The sequence below is a fragment of the Nyctibius grandis genome (genome assembly GCF_013368605.1).
Source record: "Nyctibius grandis isolate bNycGra1 chromosome W unlocalized genomic scaffold, bNycGra1.pri SUPER_W_unloc_1, whole genome shotgun sequence".
Classification (NCBI taxonomy): Eukaryota; Metazoa; Chordata; class Aves; order Nyctibiiformes; family Nyctibiidae; genus Nyctibius; species Nyctibius grandis.
This window is the reverse complement of record NW_027167472.1, coordinates 1107817-1123505: the sequence shown is the minus strand read 5'-3', so window position 1 is coordinate 1123505 and position 15689 is coordinate 1107817. Positions and strand designations below refer to the sequence as shown.

General features: G+C 43.1%; 1 protein-coding gene across 1 annotated transcript in view; it reads right to left on the bottom strand.

Moving 5' to 3' along the window:
* The window catches only part of LOC137677088 (cyclin-dependent kinase 7-like), a 58857-nt gene extending 47666 nt beyond the window's left edge, over nt 1–11191 (bottom strand). Inside the window, exons 1-4 of the mRNA XM_068424273.1 lie at nt 11174–11191; nt 3782–3892; nt 2012–2130; nt 827–926 (exon numbers count right to left, since the gene is read on the bottom strand). Of these exons, the coding sequence (XP_068280374.1) occupies nt 827–926; nt 2012–2130; nt 3782–3892; nt 11174–11191 (348 nt within the window). The remainder of the gene's footprint in view (nt 1–826; nt 927–2011; nt 2131–3781; nt 3893–11173) is intronic.
* Between the last annotated feature and the right edge of the window lie 4498 nt (nt 11192–15689).

Genomic DNA, 15689 nt, shown 5'->3' with positions numbered 1-15689 from the left:
CGACCGTTGCTGAGTGAAACAAAAGCTTTGAACAATGCGCTCATGATTAGCTTGCTTTTGCTTTGCGTCACAGGAACTGCAGGGGAATCCTACTGGAGAACCTGGGCTCGGGTACATAACCAGATATGGTACTGTCTCCCCCTATCTATAGATACACCATCACAACCTTGTTATATGTTTGTTGCCTTAACTGCGAATAACACAAGTCCTCGGTGTCCGTTGATACCGAAAACCTTCCGTTTTGCGGGATGTTGTATCCGCCAGTTACGCTTGCACTTTGACGCAAGGCACCAGAATCAGCGATACGCTTTACTTCGCATGACTTGAAGCATGGGGAGGGGGAAATGTAGGTAGATTAGGGTACGGCGACCGGAAAAGCTCAGGTTGTAATGGAAAGGTAGGCGTGGCGAAAGGAGCAGGATGTGTCATTATCGTGCGAGTTCATACGGGACAAGACGACTATATAAGGCTGTTGCGCAGTTAAATAAACGCCATTTGTTGCATCCTCACATTGGTGTCAGTGCTCAATGGCCCTGCGGTGCGGATAGCCTCAGGCCAGCCAGCAACCGAACGGAGCTTGCCGCAGACAAGCGGCAACAGTTTGTGATGGTTATGGAACCTCAGTCTATTCCAAAATTTCACTTTCCTTACAGTTAGCAAGCTTTTGGAAGCTTTCCTTCCCCCACCCCCGTCTCCCTTTCTTCCTTTCCTAAGAAGTAGCCTAATTTCCTTCTCCTCCTGCTGTTAGCAGGAGAGAGGAAGCCCACACATAAGAATTGAAATACACTGAAGAGCAAATACAAAATGCTTACATTTGAAGACTTACCCTGAGGAGCAATCCAGCTAAAATACAACCAACAGCCCACATATCAACACTGACACCATACATTCTAACACCAAACAATAGTTCTGGGGCTTGGTACCACCTGAAAAGAAAACACATTTGGGGAAAATCACCTCGTTTTGCTCATGTCAAGCACTGTATATTGCAGCAATGCAAGAACTACAAAGAGGATACTGCTCCTGCCTGTATATTTTTTCAGACACTGAAGAGCTGTACTGTACCCTGCAAAGTGTTTTGTTTAAGAAAGACTGAACAAAATTGTGTATTCCTCACCACGGAGTCACATATAACCACAAACTAACTACAGTTTCAGCTGAGTTGATTAACAAGCAACAGAACTGCAGATGTGCAAAGGAAAAAGTATTTAACAGGCATGTTTGCATGTTATAAACCAAAATTTTCTTTAAACTTTACGTTCAAGAAATGACACTTAAGTTAAAGACAGAATTCCTTTCAGCTTTCAAAAATCTCATTACCAACAGACCTAAGGATAGAGATTAGTTTTGTGCAAAATGAACCTTGACAACAGTTGTTTAAAGCAGCTATTCCACTGCCTAAGAACAATCAAGTTAAATGTAATGATCTGATACACACTGCATTTGAAACTACTGTATAATTTTTGCCTTTTGAATAAAGGTGTTAAAAAACAACTTCGCCTGATTAATTTTGGCATTACAGCAGACAAAAGGAAATCTCTTGTGTATTCTGCATTCCTGCTTTTTGAAAGAGTACATACCTTAAATAAGCATGCCATAAATAACATTAATAAATATTTTAATTGGCTCAAGCTTTTGTCTCATAATAGGTAATATGTGACTAGCTACAAAAAAAAAAAACTCTAGGTCTCATGATTAACAGAAAGTAACAGTTGTCTTGCTCTGAAAGCTAGGCTTATAGGCTTAATATACATATTATTTCCATGTGTTTCAATAGAACATCATACCACAGAACACCCCCCCATGGATGCGATATTCTAGCAGTTCTTACAGAGACTTTGCTATAAAAATGCTTTCTTGTGTTTTCTGTTATGAGGCTCTTGTCACTACAGCCATATCACATGAGCTAGATGCCAAACTCAACATGTTGATGTGCCATGACATATTTCAAGAGGCAATGCAAAACAGCTACATAACCAATATCTAAGAAACAAAACAGAGTATGTCTTACCTTGTTACTACCTGGTGTGTATAAACTCTATTTGGGCTTCCAAAAGATTTTGCCAAGCCAAAGTCAGCCAATTTTAAAACCCCATTCTCATCTAAACCCAAATTATTTGGCTTAAGATCCTGTCAGTATAGAAAGCAAAAAATGAATTTTGTCAGTGTTGATAAAACCAGACATATAATGAACCTCCCAGCAGGTGTGCAATAACAGTATTCTAAAATGCAGACTTTTGACCCTATCAGAAGTCTACATTGTGAGGAAAAAACCCAAAACCAGGAAATCAAGTATTTCATCATACATGAAAACCATAGTCAAATACGTCCATTTGAATATTATGATCTTTAAGCTGCAGAGCTTAAAAAAAGCTGCCTCCTGATAGGTTTTAGCTTTGCTGCAGAAACAGCAGTTCTGTCTTGCTACATAGTTGCCTAATGAATAATAAGACAACCTTGCTAATTTTTCAGATAACTGTAGAAATCATGGAAATGATACAGTTTAATACAGTAGCAGTGTGCTGTGGGTTGACTCCTGGCCAGCAGCCAATCACCCACACAGCCACTCATTCACTCCTTCCTCACCCCAGCCCCCTACCCCCAGTGGGACAGGGGAGAGAACAGGAAGAGCAAAAGCAAGAAAATACATGAAGAAATATAAAGACAGCTTAACAGGTGAAAGAAAGTGGGGGGAGGAAAGCAATGCAACAAAAAATCACTCACCACCTCCCACAAGCAGACTGATGCCCAGCCAGTCTCCAAGCAACAACCAACTCGGAAGCCAAAAAAATCCCTTCTTCCTCTACCCCAGTTTTTATTGCTGAGCATGGCATTATATGGCATGCAATATTCCTCTGGCCAACTGTCCCAGCTGTGCCCCCTCCCAACTTAGAATCATAGAACAGAATCATAGAATCATTTAGGTTGGAAAAGACCCTTAAGGTCATCGAGTCCAATCATTAACCTAACACTACCAAGTCCACCACTAAACCATGTCCCTAAGCACTGTCTTTTAAGTACCTCCAGGGATGTTGACTCAACCACTTCCCTGGGCAGCCTGTTCCAATGCTTGATAACCCTTTCAGTGAAGAAATTTTTCCTGATATCCAATCTAAACCTCCCCTAGCACAACTTGAGGCCTTTTCCTCTCATTCTATCGCTTGTTACCTGGGAGAAGAGACTAGCACCCTCCTCGCTACAACCTCCTTTCAGGTACTTGTATACAACGATAAGGTCTCCCCTGAGCCTCCTTTTCTCCAGGCTAAACAACCACCCCAGTTCCCTCAGCCACTCCTCATAAGACTTATTCTCTAGACCCTTCACCAGTTTCGTTGCTCATCACCTTTTGCCCACCCCCAGCCTACTCGTTGGGGCAGGGGCAAAGTGGGAAAAAGAGAAAGCCTTGATAATGCCCAAGCACTGTTCAGCAATAGCCAGAACGTTGGCGTGTTGTCAACACTGGTTTGGCCATAAATCCAAAACATGGCACCATATGGGCTGCTGTGAAGAAAGTTAAATCCATCCCAGCCAGACCCAGTTCACAGTGCTAATCAGAGTTATGTAACTTGAGACACTTTTATATAAATGTCTAAATAACAACTACATCAGTAATTCTTAACATTTCTGGTATTGCTATTGTCTCTCCATAACAGCTAGCATGAAAGTTTACAGACTAAAAACCTGTGAACATGAAAACCATCTTCATTAGACTTTAGACTCAAATTCTATCAAATATGACTTTTGTTACAGCGTAAAGGCTGTCAATTTAGTACATGCTTACCCTGTGCAGAATCCAGTGCTGATGTAAATAATCTAATCCTTGAGGTGTCATCAGCATATATGCCTTGATGTGAGACTGTGTCAACACAATACCAGTATCTTTTATAATAACCTGTAAAGTGTTAGATTGATAGCAAAGCTTACCACTCAAGATTAACTTACTTCAGTTATTTCAGCTCAAAAGTTATTTCATCCTTTAAGACAAAGTTTGAATTGTCAGCCACATATTCTCTACCATTCTCACCCTTTCTCCAGAAAAATGGGTCTATTCTGGAGATCAGAAATTGAAATGGGGAGTCTGTTGCCGCTTGTCTGTGGCAAGCTCCGTTCGGTTGCTGGCTGGCCTGAGGCTATTCGCACCCCAGGGCCATTGAGCACTGACACCAATGTGAGGATGCAACAAATGGCGTTTATTTAACTGCGCAACAGCCTTATATAGTCGTCTTGTCCCGTATGAACTCGCACGATAATGACACATCCTGCTCCTTTCGCCACGCCTACCTTCCGTTACAGCCCGAGATTTTCCGGTCGCCGTACCCTAATCTACCTACATTTCCCCCTCCCCATGCTTCAAGTCATGCGAAGTAAAGGGTATCGCTGATTCTGGAGCCTTGCGTCAAAGCGTAAGCGTAGCTGGCGGATACAACATCCCGAGCCCAGGTTCTCCAGTAAGATTCCCCTGCAACTCCTGAGATGCAAAGCAAAAGCAAGCTAATCATGAGCGCATTGTTCAAAGCTTTTGTTTCACTCAGCAACGGTCGCCGTTCCTCATCTTTCTTGGAGCCCCGCCGCTTCACCAGACCCTCTGTACTGTCATGACTCCTCACGTCTGAAGGTCGAGGCTGGTGCTGTTTCGGCTTCCCCCACAGGTACTCTTGAACCTGGTTCCCTGTGTCTCGCAGAGCCCGGTCAGAGAATCCCAGCCTTGATTACCCATAAATCCTGCTCTCTGTTGTTGTGCCAAAAAGGCTGTATTGACCATTCGTTGCACAGTTCTCTGCAAACATGCAAACAAACAGGGTAACACAAGTAGGATAATGCCTATTATAAACATTCCCATAAGCAGACTCTATCTACAAAACATGCAGTTTGCTTCAGAACATACTGTTATTCTCTATTATTCTAGCTGAAAGGAAAATTACTGACAGGAAAGCTGATTCTGTTTAAAGGTAACACAGAGCAGGCCTTTTAGAGCCTACTTTGAGGCCTACTCTTGCTAAACCATTGCTAAACCATCCGGTATCAATTTCCCCCTTTGGAAGTAGTTAGATTTATTATCTCACTACTTCCATATACTATTCTCAATGATTGTCTTAACACAACCCACGCAGATCCCTATGATAACTATAATCACAACTACATAAACTATTCCCTCTAATAATGTGGCTAACCATCCTCTTAGAGACAATCCACCGTACTCCTGCGCCTGTAGAGACAGAAGCATAAACCTCGACCCATTAGTAATAGTTCCCCTGGTCCCAACCATTCGTTAGTACCTGGTTCCCTATACCACACTTCACCTTTGTTTTGCACATAGCTTGCTCCCTGTCGAACTGCCTCCCAATGTATTACAATTGGGGGTCGCTCCTTATCTCCTGCTAAAGTTAAATGCTTAAGTACATAAACAGCTTTTGCAAGTCTCTCAGAAGGTTCAGTCACCTCTCCCCCTTTTTGTTTTTGCAGAAGCTGTTTCAATGTACTATGAGCACGTTCCACAATCGCCTGACCCGTAGGCGAATGAGGAATCCCGGTGACATGTGTAATACCCCATAGTTGACAAAATTGACGAAAAATCTGTGAACAGTATGCTGGTCCATTATCAGTCTTAAGTTGTTGTTTTAGGATGAAAAGGTGGAAAAACCCATTCTATGATTTGCTGTTTAATGTCCGGCACCTGCACAGTCATTGCAGTAGAATTTGTAAGGTCAGAAACCAAAGAGTCCACTCGAGCATTGCCTTCTGCAATAAACCCAGGCAAATTAGTATGATTTCTTACATATAAAACATAAAACAATGCAGTTCGGATTTGAATTTCTTGCCACAGAGCTCGCAGCAATTCAAAAACACGCTGATTACATATATGCTCTATAACAGATCTATCCAATTGCTTTATAATGCCAGCTACATATGCTGAATCAGCAATCAAATTAAAGGGAATGGGAAAATTCTGAAATATTTTTAATACAGTTCGTAATTCTACCACCTGAGGTGAACCCTTTTGTTGTACTACCATAGATTCCCACTTGCCATCAGAATACCAGACAAGGCCCGCCTTGCCTGTGTTCCCAGATCCATCCGTAAAAATGGTAATTCCATCCACAGGAGTGTCTGCGCACAACACTCCTGTGGCAATTGGAAGTTCCGCACTCAATTTTATAACAGGATGGGAGGGCAAGTGGTAAACAATCTGTCCCGAGAAATTCTCCATGGCTGTTTGCAAAGCAAAGCTATTAGCCATACACCACTCAAAGTATTGAGCTGCAATAGGAAAGGTTAGTGATGCAGGGATATCTGGCCACAAGCTCCCGACATCGCATCTGTCCTTTGATGAATAATCTGTGCCAATAGCTCTGTAACGAATCTGATCATTCTGAATTCCATTGACCAATTATTGCATACGGAATTTGCCTATCAAACAAAGTGATAATTTGTATTTCCTGATTCAAATCAATATGATGTACAAATTTGGAATGTAGCCTGCTTTCTATTTCTGTAATCAGTTGCTGTACCTCTGCAGTAGTCTGTCGTGGTGCTGTTAAAGTTGTGTCCCCTGCTAACAATTGGAATAGAGGCTGCAATTGTGACCACGTAAGCCCCAAGTACGGCCGCAGCCATAACTTGAGCCTTATGTTCCACAGTACCCACTTTTGCACGTGCCTTTATCATAGCATTCAAATCTGTTTTTTCAGGTAAAGCTTCAATGATCTTTTGACAATCAGCATTAGCATTATCCCTGTTTGCCACAGGTCCAAGGCTTGGCAGCCGCACAGGTTAACCCTGTGTGGAAACACCAGTCCTGCGCTCCCTGCGGTTTGGGCTGCGAGTTAACTGCATAGGCCTGGAACTGGTTGGGAAGATTCATTTGTGTCAGCATACAGTTCCCCCCCCCACGTTCTTTCTCCAGTTTCCCTGTACTCTGCAGCTGGTTGTTATCAGCTGACCTTGAGCATTATACTGAGACCTGCACAGCTTCACAAAATGCCCTAGCTTCCCACAGCAATGACACATCAAAACAGAGTTATCTCTCCCACTCAGCTTCGACTTCTTAAGGCAGTTTTTCTTAAAGTGACCTTCCTGTTCGCATGTATAACAACGATGAACTACCTTAATTGCCGCCGCAAAAGTTTTTGCTAAATGCTCCATCTGAAATGTGGTGGTTCCTACTTTCTCACAAGCATCCATTAGCTCAGTTAAGGTGGGGTTACGATTTGCCATCCCTGCAAATTTCCTGCAGTCCTCACCTGTGTTGTCCTTCGCTAACTGTAGTGGCAATGCTTCTTTTACAATTTTCCAATCTAACAGTTGCCAAATATTTCTTCCCTCAGGACCCGCACCCACAATCACCGGATATGCCCGTGGAATCACAACTCCTTCTAATAACGCATCTCGAATGACCCCTTTCCATTTCACTCCTCCCTCACCTCCCCCCCCTTCCCCTGTATACGCGGGCGGACGCTGACCCTCTCCCTCACCTCCCACATTACCAGATGGACGCAAACCTCCCCCCCCGCCCTGATCTAAAGGTGGAGTAGGGAGTTGTAAAGGAGGTTGAGGTGGCCCTAATACTTGTCCCGAACACAGAGGGGGTTTTGGGGGAGACATAGTCACGTGTCCCGAGGCGTTGGTTGAACGATGCTGCTGCAATTCCGTCTTTAATTCTCCCAGTCGTCTACCAAGCTCTGTCATGTCAAGTTCGTGTCCATTTCGTGATGGTAACAGTCCTTTAAGTCCTTGTGACTCTGGTACTGCTGACTCCGTAAATGGCGAATCTGGTAAAGGTGGGTACAAAGCATGTTTACCCTCCTTCTTGTCCTCCTGCTCAGCCTCATCCGTAGAGAGATCAATGAGAGGGAGGGGGTTTCGGAGGGGGTTTCTGCCAAGTCTCCTGTTCAGCATCTGAATCAATTAGTCCAAATCGAGTTTGTGTTTTAGGGCGCACTACCGGTTCTGATGGATCTGTATCTATTTGTCTCGCTCCCCGCTCCTCGGCTTTTTCCGGAGCCGTCCGTACCGACGGCGATAAAGGAGCTGCCACCGGTACAGCCACCGGGGCCATGGGAGGTGTTGGTCCCGCAAACAGTGAGGGGGTAGTAGACGTCTGCGGTCCTAAAGCCATAAAAGCTGTATGTGTGACTTCTCTCTGCTTTTATTCCTTTTAACGCTTCGCTAACCAGCCTCTGTGTAGTAGACAATTTAAAGGCTTCCTTATCACCACTTGACACTGCATTCCAGAGAGAGTCACCAATCTTCTCCCATAAAGGCACTTCAAAGACATCATTAAAGGTTGTAAAATGTCCTTTATCTTTTGCCCAGAACAGTAACTGCTTTAACGCAGCTTCATCCTATTTAATTCCTCTCTCAGAGAGTATATGTTGGAGGAGTTTCACCACTGCCACTTCTGTCTTGGTCAGGGTAGACCCCATGTAAACACGTCCGAGCCGCATCCCATGTCGCCCAGTCCTCCCGCGCAGCCCGTAGCAGCCACAAGATAACTCCCCATGTTTTTAATTCTTTGGCAGAACCCGCTGCCATAGCTCGCTCCGCGAGCTGCACCGAGCACTGCTCCCAGGTATTCGGCTGTAAACAATCAGCCGGTCCTGCCACCGCCCCCCCCTTTAACGAGACGGTCCACACACTGGGCTACGTCTTTCGATTTCACAGAAATCTTAAATTCCCCGCCCAGTAACGAAATCACCTTTATCAAGGTTTCCATGGTTCGCGAACCCACTCCGACCGCCTGCGGTCCGCCAGCCCAGCAATCACGTCGGGGTCACCACTTGTTGCCGCTTGTCTGCGGCAAGCTCCGTTCGGTTGCTGGCTGGCCTGAGGCTATTTGCACCCCAGGGCCATTGAGCACTGACACCAATGTGAGGATGCAACAAATGGCATTTATTTAACTGCGCAACAGCCTTATATAGTCGTCTTGTCCCGTACGAACTCGCACGATACTTGCACATCCTGCTCCTTTCGCCACGCCTACCTTCCGTTACAGCCCGAGATTTTCCGGTCGCCGTACCCTAATCTACCTACAGGAGTCCAGATAGCCTACATGAACTTTGCATAACCAGCAAATGAGAAAATGAGTGGGAAACATGAGTTTATAATTTTATCTCGGTTCCAGGTTGACACCCAATCTTACAAGACAAAGCTGTACACATAAAAGTGATAAATGTGTCAGCAATCTTGAAGAAATTATGTTTTCACTTATTCCTTCTTTCTCCATGCAACCTAAGCATCCAATCTTTGTAAATGCAATGGTTTCCTCTTCCATTTTCAAGACAACCAGGAGGTATAGCCACTTCACTATATTTTAACAAGTTACTTAATTTCCAACATTCTCTGATTTTTAACATTAAAAGTCTATGTAAGCATGTGACGGACAGAGTTTGTATGCCTTAAACAACTTGTTTGACAACTCTGGCTGGAGGAGGGTATGTGTACTACAGAGGCCTGCAAGTCTGGCAAGAGATAAGGGCCTTGGGAACAGAACAATACCCCTGCTGTGCCTTAATTGTTGTGATTTACAAGTCTGGCTGGAGGAAGAGATAAGTCCTGTGGAGGCCGGATGGTATCTTTTCCTTGGGGCCAGCCTACATATGCAACAACTTTGCAAGGCATCAGCCACGCTTGTGCAGAAGCGGGGCCATACAGCGGACACCACAACTAGGGGGGGAGACAAGACCACCCTCTCCTATCTTGCATGCAAATGACCTAAAGTATTTAGACCTTCTCACTTGGGATGCTGGCGCGCATCCCAAGGACCGATCCTGCAAGCGATTTACTGGAGGAGCAACTCTGCAAGCAATTTATCAACTCTACAGGCAACTTACATCGCTGGATCCAAGGGTGGTGATCTCTCTTTTCCTCTCTCTCATAGTCTCTATCCTCTTTCTCTTTTTCCTTTTCTTTTCCTCTCTTTTCTCAATGCCTTTAGAAACCCAAGACACTTACAACCATGCCACTTTCCCTGTATTAATAAATTGTTCTTAATTTCATACCAGTTATTTGGTGTCGTTTCACCTTAATTTACTCCAAGGGATTTATGAACTAGTTGCGACCAGGTTGTAACAAAGAATCCTGTTTGAAAATATTTTGTACACTACTCCCCAAAACTTGCTTGTTAATATTATTTTCCAGTTCAATAATAGCCTTTCCCAAGTTTTAAGTTGCTTAAGATTTACAAAATAGCTGTCTACAACTACACAAAATTTCATGTATGCAGCACATGCCTAATCACAACAGGCTGCAGTCCCAAATAGTGGCCTGAGTGATACCACAATGCAGTTAAATGCTCTGCATACCATAGCATTATGTAGTAAAAGTGTATTTCATTCCTCTTTGTACGCTGTATCTTCTTTAGCTCTAAATGTTGCTTAGTTACTAGGCAAACAGAATGAATCCTCTAGAAAGCCTACTCATTCTATTAGCAAAAAACTGACCTAACCTTTCCAGTCTTGCATTCCTCTGGGTTTCAGAAAAATTGTCAATGTTTTCTTTTAATATTTTAAATGCTAGCCCCAGTGCTTAACAACATATGTATAATGAGTTAGCTTAACAACTACATTAGTTTCAGTCCAGAGTAGTGATAATGTGTGCATATACAGATCTGACATGAATTGCTGTCTAGGACAGTCTTCCAAAATGAAGAATCTTGCACCTAAATATCTGATACAAAGACTTCCACAAAGACAAACTAACTTAAGGTCTTGGAGAATGAAACATCTGTAAGATGCAGATTTGCAAGCACCTAGCATTGTTACATTTAAAAGAATGGTTCAGGTGTGTGTGATTTTAGTACCAGCTCATCACTTGGTATACTTTAATGTCACACTTACTTGAACATGTTTGATGCTATTATGCTTAGCAATTGCACTCCAAGGTGCTGATCTATGACTGAGGTTCTACACTCTAACTGAAGTCCCAGAAAACTAACATAGTAAACATAATCTGTTTCTTGAAGATCATGCTGACATCAAATATTTAAAAGTAAAGGCATTATCAGCTGAGAACTCACAAAAATTATCAAACTATTCAAACTATTTTTAAGGCATGATCAATTTACATAATGAAAGTCACCTTTCTAACATGGGCAAATGTAAACCTATTAAAGCAGTATTTTCAAAAAACATTTAAAGATACTAAAATAACAGACATCTTTAAAAAAAAATCTTACCTCTAGATCTGTTTCCATAAAATCAAACACTAATATTGGACTTGTGTTCAAATGCATCTGGAAGCTGGAAAACAAAATACATTATTATGAAGCATACTCTCATATTTCCAGTTTTCTAAAATCCTGCACCATTTTAGTCTGCATGTGGATTTTCAGCTTGCAAGGGGGGGGAGGACAGGCACAGGGCTACCTATTGGGAAGACCTGATAATTATAGGACAGTATGGGACTGACATCTCAGTTCTGTTTTGACTCCGATTTTCTTTTATGTAACCCTTGAGAAATTTTATTGTTTCAGTTTTTCGACTTGCAATTTAGCTTCTTAACTCAGTCTCCCCAAAAATCCCCATTAAGTGTGGTAATAACATTTTACACAATAGCAAACTCCCTCCTTCCCGGAGTCAGAAATTCTAAGAACAGTGTTAACTTTACCATGTTAGCTACAACAGATATTCTAATGCACACCTTGTCCTCTCCCTAAGCTTAGCTGTTCTACAAAACTCCTACCCTCTTCTTGAAACCAGACTGTTTTCCCATGGATTCAGCTTTGTGTATCTGTTTCCTGCAAGTATGCAGTATTTAGAAATTCTAAGTGTTAGGCTTATCAGCTTCCTTTAAAAAATATTCTTAGGGTTGTATTCATCTTTGTAGCAAGCTTTCTAGGATAAATAAAACTCTTTGTAGAATATCCAAACACTCCTTTCTTAGGATGAAGCGGTATAACAATAGAATCAGTTTTTAATTTGAGATAACACAAGCCTGATGCTGAGTAAGAACAACAGATCATCTGTCCTGGTATTCTACCCTCAAGATCGGGAAGGTATGCCCTCCATGGTGTGGCTCATTCCTTACAGTCTCAGTATGATGACCGTGTGAATTACCCAATTGCAAGATAGTTGTTTGCATAGTTCATAACAGCAGTAACTGTGTTCATGCTCTCCCTCTGCAGAAACCATGGTAACAGGAGATACTATGCCCATGAGCATACAGGCTTGGCTGCTTTTTGTAATTCATGCCCCTTACACTTCCAACATCCACAATGGTTTCATCAGGACTGCTAAGAGGGGCACATCCTTGTCTATTGCCTTTAGGACCTGATTATGGACCTGCTGCTGATGAATATTTTTAATTCCTTTTTGAACTGCTGATGCTACCTGCTTCTACAACGCCCATGACAACAAATTCGAGAGATTCACTACATGCTGTGTAAAGCAGTACAGATTTTTTCCCCCCTCCCAAAATATGTTTTAAACACATCTCCTATTTCTAGTACTGTGGGGTTTTGCAAATATCAGTTCTGTATGCACTTTACCTACCACCTCAGTTTTGTAGACCTCCCTATGCCTAGCCTTCTCCTCTCCAGAGTGAGGAATCCCAGACTTTTTCATAAAGATGCTCCATACCTTTACCATTTTAGTTGTCCTTCTCTGCACATTCTTTAATTTTGATAACTAAAGCAACCGCTTTGAAAGTAAGTTCACAATTCAGAAGATAATCATATTTCCACTCTGAAAATTTAAATAAGTGGAAAATTCATATTTGGCCTTATATTTATGGCAGAGATTCAAATTATTTGTATTAGCTAATTTTAAAATATCTTCAGCTACAGTTAGGTATCTGTAGCTGGAAGTTAACTTAAACACAACTGAAAAAATATAGGTTTTACTCCTGCCAACAGAGGTTTTAGATATCAGCATGTCCTGGTTTCATTGGGATTTTGTTTCAGTTTGTGGCCAGCCATGGTGATTGTCACAGTTTAAAGCTAGGCCGGCTATTAAACCTGTGGCAGACGCTCTCTGTTAACCCTCCCCCCGCCCAAAAGGAAAGGGAAAGGGAAAAGGGAGAGAGACTTATGGGTTGGAAAGTTAAAACAGTTTTAATAAACTATAATAATGAAAAAGAGTATAATGATAATATTGGAATAATCAAATATATACAAATATATACAAAACCAAGGTCAAGCTCCCCTGATGTCAGCCACATCACCACTGGCACTGCAGGGCAGGCTCCGGGAAGGCCCAGGCTGGGCCTAGCGACAGTCGAGAACTGGATTCAGGGATGCACTGATCGGGATCGGGGGCAGCAGGAAAACAGAGAGTCCTCTTTAGACACCAGCCATGGGAGAAGGGGCAAGAAGGGAAAAGAAAGGGTCGAAGGCTCAAGCAGCAGAAGCAACCCAAGCCTCAAGCAGAAGACTCCAAAAAACAGGCTGAGACCCTCCTGATCCCCCCGCTTTATACTCAAAATGACATGTATGGGATGGAATACCTTCGTTGGTCAATTTTGGGTCACCTGCCCTGTCCGCTCCTCCCCGCAGGTGCGACCCCCCTTTGGCTCTTCACTCGTAAGCAGTGAGGAATTTAGCAGTGACCTTGGTTTCTCTAAGAATAAGTACAGCAAGAGCCTTTCTGCATAACATCCCTACCGGTGCCTCAGTAAGAACTATAAACTTTGAGCGTTATCAGTCCTAGAAGCAGACACTATCTGCAAAACATGCAGTTAGTTTCAGAAAGTGCAGTTACTTAGAAGAGACTTAGCTGAAATTAAAAATCACTGAAAGGAAAATTGGCCTGGTTTAGGTCAAACCAGGACAGTGATCAAGGCCCTTAGCAGTTAAATCCAGGGCAGCTGACCCAGGCTGGCCCACAGGTGTATTCTATATCATTAACAATCAAGTTCACTATAAAAGGGAGGGCTTGGTAGGGAGAGGGGGGTCTGTTTTTGGTTTTCTCTCTCTTTCCAGTTGCTAATGATTGATATTCCTTGAACAACTTGCAAGTGCTCTGTAAATAAGTATACTTTTGTGTGTTTTGTGTTGTCATTGATATTGGTTTCTTTATTTTATTAAATGTGTTTAAATTTTAACCCGCAAGTCTCCCTCCTTTTCCCAATTTCCTTCCTTGGTTGGGGAAGGGTCATTGGGTGAGAAGAAAACCTGCTATTGTTTAGCTCTGGGTGTGGGATAAACAAAGACCCAATGTAAATAGATCACCTAGGAGAACTGTAGACTTTTGATCTAAGAGTCTCAGAGGGTTGAAGTTTTCACAGATTTGACTGCTTTTGTTATAAGCGTTCATTGTGTTGGTAACAGGGCCACTGAGTAGAATTTTTCTGGGGTTTGGTTTTACAGTAGCTTTTGGGATGGCTAATCAAATGTGTGGTTTTGCTGTTGTTTGTTACTGGTTTTGTGCAATTTGTCACTTCTAGGCATGGACTTAAAGGTATCAGTGTGCTATGTGGTTTAGTGTTGGTTTATGGTATTATAAATTCTTTTAGACTGTACCCATTTCTGGTTTCTATGGAATGGGAATGGGTGACCTGTGTTCTTTTTCCCTCAAAGCTGATCTCACTGTCTTTTGAAAATTTTGAATACCTGTGGGATGTTTCAACCACCATGCTCATGCTGTTAGGCCTTTTGAATGTTTTTCAGTTCTTGCTCTTGCTTAAACATGGGTATAAGGGTGGATAGAGCACAGCTGCTGCAACCACTGTAATGGGCCCTGCAGCAGCCCTGGCCCCTACACCAGGCACCACAGCAGTTCCAGCCCCTATGACAGACACTGCAGCTGCTCCAGCACCCATGACTGGCATTGCAGATACTCAGACCCTGCTAGGCCCTATGGCAGGCATCCTGGCTATCCCAGAGGCTACTGAGATTTCTGCACTGGGTACTGTGATTACTCAACTCCAGGTAGCACTTGCTGAGATTACCCAGACTTTGGTAATAAGCACTGCAGCTAATCAGCCCCCAGTGATGGATGATGCTGCTAACCTAGGGACTCAACCAGTGCTGGTATCAGTTGCCCCTGTACAGAAGTGGAAATACATGGGAAGAGCATGTTGTGATGGCCTACCAGAGACATTACAGGAGGAGGAACCAGAGGTAACCACTTGGTCTTTCTCCCTGAGTGAACTGTGAGATATATGTAAAGATTACAGCCATCATGAAGGGAAGCAGCTTCTTACTTGGCTGCTCTGCTGCTGGGATAGTGGAGCTGATGGTTTTGAGTTAGATGGTAGCAAAACCAAGCAGCTGGGACCAATGGCTAGAGAAGTGGGCAGTGATAGGGGTCTTGCAACAGGTGCAAAGCCCCTCACTATATGGTGGTGACTACTGCAAAGTGTTAAGAACAGGTATCCCTTTAGGGATGATGTTATATACCACCCAGGCAAGTGGACAACCATTGAGAGAGGGGTTAAGAATCTCAGAGAAATAGCTGTGCGGGAGCTGATTTTTGAGGACCTGGATGACCCGCAGACACCAGTAGATGCAGATGCACTCAAAGTTACCGGACCCATGTGGCGCTAGTGGGTACAGACTGCGCCACTGTCATGTGGCAACGCGTTAGCGTTATTTAGCTGGGCAGATGCCGATGCACCAACAATGGGTGGCGTAGATAATTGGATGCGCCAATATGCAGACAATCTTTTCTTCCCCATGGGCCAGCGTCTCTGCTGTGGTAAAACCATCTGACAAATCCACTGAACTATTCAGAAAGGTGTTGGGAAAAACTGTC